General features: G+C 31.5%; 1 protein-coding gene and 1 pseudogene across 2 annotated transcripts; one reads left to right on the top strand and one right to left on the bottom strand.

Moving 5' to 3' along the window:
* LOC111400592 overlaps positions 1–262 on the top strand; it is a 15,338-nt pseudogene extending 15,076 nt beyond the window's left edge.
* Positions 98–3,737, bottom strand: LOC111402750 (protein PARTING DANCERS). Of its 2 annotated transcripts, XM_023031091.1 has the most exons (8): positions 3,647–3,737; positions 2,282–2,406; positions 2,111–2,199; positions 1,926–2,021; positions 1,744–1,838; positions 1,586–1,626; positions 1,417–1,500; positions 98–568 (listed from the first exon to the last, which is right to left on the bottom strand). In XM_023031091.1, the coding sequence occupies exons 1-8, from the start codon at positions 3,717–3,719 to the stop codon at positions 419–421; spliced, it is 753 nt and encodes a 250-aa protein (XP_022886859.1). In that variant the 5' UTR covers positions 3,720–3,737; the 3' UTR covers positions 98–418. The 2 variants fall into 2 exon arrangements, with proteins under 2 accessions (XP_022886859.1, XP_022886858.1); XM_023031090.1 differs by having other exon boundaries at positions 1,586–1,838.
* Positions 3,738–5,777: the final 2,040 nt, after the last annotated feature.

The following is a 5,777-nucleotide window of genomic DNA, read 5'->3' as shown; positions in this document are numbered from 1 at the left end:
GATACTGTATTTTAAATGCATTTAACACATTAATGCGTGATGGAATTACTTCTATGCTTCAAGACATTGAAATTATGGTATTTGGCTGTGACCGAGACCTTAACAATTGCTCCTCCGACTCTGTTGGATTTTTTTTTCTACCATAAAGACGTGAGTACGAAAATTTCTATTATTTCCAGAATACACTAGGATAAAGAGTCCTCCAATCTACCATTACAGGAAGCAGATTACAGATATCGGCAAGCGAAAATTTCCATTCTGAGTATTAAATCTGGATTCACACATCTGTTATGTCAATGACACCAAAGGGGCATTAAACGCTGTTAGTGAGTTGAGTGATTCAAGATCTCAAATTTACATTTTGACAAGATCAAATTTATACCAGGGTCAATTTCCTTGAAGATTTTAAGTCCAAAAATTATTTGATTTTGGGACCAAGATAATACTTTGGATCTCTGAAAAACCTCGTGATTTTTTCAGCTTTCTCAGCTGAAAGGTCAGTATTCTCCAAAATGTACTCTTTCGATGCTTTGGCTATTGCTTCGATTGAACCAATGGCTTGATTCAGCTGAAACACAAAAGCCCCAACAGTAGAGTTACCCTTCCATGTAGTAAGAAATAATACAGATACATTATGTATAGAGAAATATAAACCTCCATGGCCTTTTAATTCTACCTAAACTCGACAACGCTAGATAATAATAAGGAAAAATGCTCATAATGGGGCTATTACGATCAATTCCTACACTAGCTTTTACTAGTGTTCAGATAGCATGGAAACGAAATGTTTAGTCCATCTGAAGTTCTGAACTTTGGGCATGCTACCATAAAAGCTGAAGATCTGTTAAGATTGTAATCATGTTGAATGAATTTCTTTTTGTGAACGACTACAATAACTTTGCTAAACAAACAGGGTTGGGGATCGGTATTTTAAAAAAGGAGACACGTGTCAAACATTAATTGGCCAATCAAAAATATGAGAGAGAGAGACCAGACGGGCGCTGATACGTAACACCTATTTTCAAATCCTGTCATTTTCACCTGTTTGAGTAGCTTTATCCCTACAATAAATAGGACTACAAATTTCTAAAAAGGTCTTAGACCTTGATATTAAATAGTTCAGAAAAAACTGGGTACAATAACATCGTATTTGATTGATAAATGAAGCAAAGATTGAATTCAAAGTGATTTTTAACTTAAAAATAGTCGAAGATGAATAATAAGTAATGAAAAGGAGCTGTGACATTTTAGACTTCTGTTACTTCTGAAGTTATCAAGAGGGAATTGTTCGCTCAATTTTTATTTATTTTTTTTTACTTTTTTTTGGTTTATTTTTATTATTTGCACTTGTTTGGAAGGATTAGTAAAATAGAGATTGTGAAAGTAAAAATGTAATATGGGAAAGAAACTTTGTACCGCATTTGCGTCATGGCTATCGATCCCAGGAATTGACGTGACCACTTTGAGATAGACGTCCATCCCTTGCACTGATTTTTCCCTCTTAAAGCATGACACACAGTATTAGGTGCTCACTACAACGAATAAAAAATTAATACAAGAGCGAGAAAAGGTTTGAACAACAAACCTCAGATCTCAATTTTGCTATAGCATCCTGCCGCTTACACACTGCAATAGTTACATAACAAATTAAGCCATTTCTCACGACGCACTGCAATACATAATCGTGAATCAAATAACGTAGTAAATGATTCTGTATGATGAAGTTTGAAATTGCAGACTTACTCCCTCGAGCTTGTGCTATATTTACAATCTTCTCAAAGCCCATCTCCAAGTCCTGTACTGGCACAAACGTTGGCTTGCCAAGTTTCATGTCATATCTAAACAAACAATAATTAAAGTTCTTAGTCCATATTGAACCACATAGCAAAGAATGATATTCAACGAATAAGAGAATCTTATCTCACTTGAAATAAGAGCGTATGAAAGAATCATTCTGCTCCTTAGACGGGAGGGTAACAACCACATAGAAGTGTGCAAACTGCCCATTTAGTCTCTGAACTCTATATTAATAGATGGTGAAATCCAAGAACATACTGAGGTAAATTAAGTGAGAGAAAATTAAAACCTGAGTAAGAAAAAGTGCAGTAACCTGCTGAAGGTGGATGAAGTGTCGTTGCAATCCCAATTAGTCACAAATAAGAAAGCTACTGACAAACCACCACAGTTAAAGATGAAATCCTGCAAATCAAATATTTGCAAGGATTAGTGTGCTGCCCTAAACTTATATATCATGAGTTAGGAAGAACCGGAGGAGAGTTACTGGAGCAATTGGCACAAAGTTTAAACGAAAAGAATATGCATTGAGGAAGGAGGAGATGAAATTGATGAAAGATGGATGTTGTTCATCTTTCCAGGTGATGCTCATCAGGCAAACCCCACGGCAATCTGCAGCAGATCAAACGAGAATCTTGTTAATCAGTACAAGTTAATACATTTGCAACCAAAATCCCGTTTGGCAAAAAGCTTAATGCTGCTTTTTTGAACCTTAAAGTTCAAACATAAACAAAGATTCAAAATGAAATCAGTGATGATCCAAAAACTATACACATGAAAGTTAAGTTTAGACAATAAGAGACAATGAAATATGAGACTGCTATTAATTTAGAGTTGGTAAGGGAAAATCTAGCCCACATGAAATAGAAAAATAAATAAGCCTACTCAGTTCCATGACAGAAAAAACTGCAAGCCTTAAAATAGCCCTTTATCAATATTCAACAATCTGCATTAGGAGTCGTCTACTCACAAATTTGCATCCTCAAGCAAAAAGCAGAAAAAATTTAAAAATTAATATTCATATTAGGATGTAAGTTCCCTGCAAATATGCATATTAGCTGAGATAACTACAGTAGGCATAAGGTTCATGACAACAATAACTTTAGAGTCTACAGACAATAATAATTTGCACTCTTCAACTAAATTTATGATAAGAGAGTTGAAAGTACTTAAAGCGCATCTTGTACATTATTTCATATCACATCGCTCATACTACTTGCATTTTACTAGTTCTAATTTAGTATAATTTTATTCTGTCATATATTCAAAACTGGTTGCAGAAGCTATGCATGAGATCTTCAAGAAATAAAAATAAAAAGATAAATCACGAAGGACTAGAATAATGACACCGCTGAAGTTAATTCACTAAGATCCAGCAGAGAGTGTTTCTATATTTTAAATTTATCAATACGATTTTGAGTACTGGAGAATAATAGCTTTACACAAAAGCCAAAAGAAGAACGATCCAATTTCACCTTTTACTCCAAACACGATTGAATCAATTACAAAACATAAGCCTATACAATTTATATTTTGAAGTAAATGAATAGAATTCAATCTTATGAATAGAAATGCAATTTTAATTCATAATAACTCAATGATTTCCACCCACACTCGAATCTCGGGAATAAAATCAATTTGATTTCCTACTATTATTTCTAAACGAGTTGGATGCGATGGCAATAAGATAACTTCATCAAATTTAAAGTTCGAGTTGATTCATATAACAGAGTTGGAGATTAAAAAAATAAAATTGCTTAACGAGTATCAATATCGAAAAATACAAGTTATTTGACAGTTTTGAAGAATATTAAACCCGAAATAAGAGTTAAAATTAAATTAAGATAAGTACCTGGATTTGATAAATTTGAAGCATTGGAAAAAGGCGTTGGTTCTCTGCAATTTCGCTTTGTATTCATCTTCATGCCCTTTACGTGTGTGCCTGTGAATTTGTCTAGGCGCGAAACAATTCTCAATATTAGTACTGTTGCCACTCCAAAAGGATACGGGGTAATTGCTACACCAATTTTAAAATACATTTTTCTCAATCTTGTCAGTCAAATTTTTCAATGAAATAATATTACAAATAAATTTAAGGCCTATTTGGGAGGGATTTTTTACCCCCAAAAATTGATTTTTTGACCGTTATTTCACTATTTCAGCCGTAATTTTTGACTTCTTCTCTCACAGGTGCACCCCACTTTTCTTCTAACAGTCAAAAAATCAATTTTCAAAATCCCTCCTAAACGAGGCCTTAAAACTTTTCGTTCTTTTTAACCACACATTTTTCAAAATATTATTATTACAAGATACGTTTTCCCCCCAACAAGAATTATCATTGAGCTCAAACATCAAGTATATTGACACCACAATTAAAATACATTTTTAATAAATACGAAAAGGATATATAGTAATTATATTACCATCACAAAATTTACTTATTATACCATACTATGTCTCTGATTGGACTACATTAATTTTAAAATACATTTCTCTCTCTTTTCTTAATCACACATTCTTCAATAAAATAATATTATGTATAAATTTAAACTATTCTTTCTTTTTCAACCACACATTTTTAAAAAAATTATTATTAGAAAATACATTTTTCCCAAAAACTACTCAATCCGTCACAATTGTATAGACTTGTTTCATTTTCCACACAGATTAAGAAATCTTCTTTAATGTGATTGAAAAATTAATTTTTGTTAAGATTTTTCATAGTTTACCCCTATTTAATTTTCAGTATGTTATAGTAAATTATTGTTGGAATTAATAAAGAATTTGAATGATTTAATTTGAAGAAGAAGAAATGAGAGTTCTTCCATATTTTCAAGAAGTCGGAAAAATGTGTGTATGTGGATAATTTCAAAAAAATTGGCATATTAAGTGGGAAAAATTGAATAATGGTATATTGGTAAAAGAACAAATTAAAGTATTTTAAATTAGGAAACAAGCCAATATGTTTGGGACAAGAGAAAAATGAAACTTAGCCTATATAATTAGAACGAATGAGTAATTATAATGGAGCTTGAACATCAAGTATATTGACACCACAATTAAAATACATTTTTTAATAAATATGAAAAGGATATAGGGTAATTATATTACCACCACAAAATTTACTTGCTACGCCATATTATGTCTATGTTTGGGTTCATTAATTTCAAAAAGGTATTTTTATTTCTTTTCTTTTCAACCACATATTCTTCAACAAATAATAATTATACTTAAATTTAAAATTTTCCTTTTTTTAACCACACATTTTTCGAAAAATTATTACTACAAAATACATTTTTTCTCAAAAACTAATTATAATGGAGCTCGAACATCAAGTATATTGTCACACATTTAAAATACATTTTTAATAAATACACCGCAATAAATTTACAATTTTACTCCTAATCTAAATACTAGAAATGAAAATAAAAATATTGAGGTGTACTTATAAAATTTCCATGAATTACTCTCTGCTCCGGGCTTATTGCAATTTTGTCCTCACACAATCTTCTTCAAGTAAGGATGACAACTGGGTGGTTTTATAATAGATTCGTTTACTGTCCCATTTTATTAATTCATTTTTATTTTTATTAAAATTTTAAATTTAAATACATAGAAAAAAGAATCGAGGACTCTGGGCAGGAAGTAGAATTTTATAGTTTCGAACCGTTCATGCTGTTGACTCGGTGCCTACAATTAACGATTAGTGGATTTAAATATCGATGAAAGAAGTCTTTAATTCAGAAGTTACAATCCGTTCGGACAAGCCATTCATCCATATGAAAGGAGTTGGAAAGGGAAGGAGTAAGGTGGTTTGAGGGTGACTAGTAGCATCTCAATAAGCATCTTAGAATTTTAGTGTATAATTTCTTCAATTTTAAACTCAAATGAGATGAGGATCCAAATTATATGTGGTGCCATCAATTTATATGTCCATTTATCTACTTGTTCAATCTATTATATTAACTAGCGTTTTAAAAGAT

Source organism: Olea europaea, chromosome 10, assembly GCF_002742605.1.
Source record: "Olea europaea var. sylvestris chromosome 10, O_europaea_v1, whole genome shotgun sequence".
Classification (NCBI taxonomy): Eukaryota; Viridiplantae; Streptophyta; class Magnoliopsida; order Lamiales; family Oleaceae; genus Olea; species Olea europaea.
Note: the sequence above shows the minus strand (reverse complement) of the source record. Positions and strands in the feature narration are given on the sequence as shown.

Coding starts and splice junctions, on each gene's coding strand:
- LOC111402750 (XM_023031090.1), bottom strand. CDS start 3,719: ATGAAGATGAATACAAAGCGAAATTGCAGAGAACCAACGCCTTTTTCC. Junction 2,200..2,281: donor ACTTTGTGCCAATTGCTCCA/GTAACTCTCCTC, acceptor TTTGATTTGCAG/GATTTCATCTTTAACTGTGG. Junction 2,022..2,110: donor ACTTCATCCACCTTCAGCAG/GTTACTGCACTT, acceptor CTATTAATATAG/AGTTCAGAGACTAAATGGGC.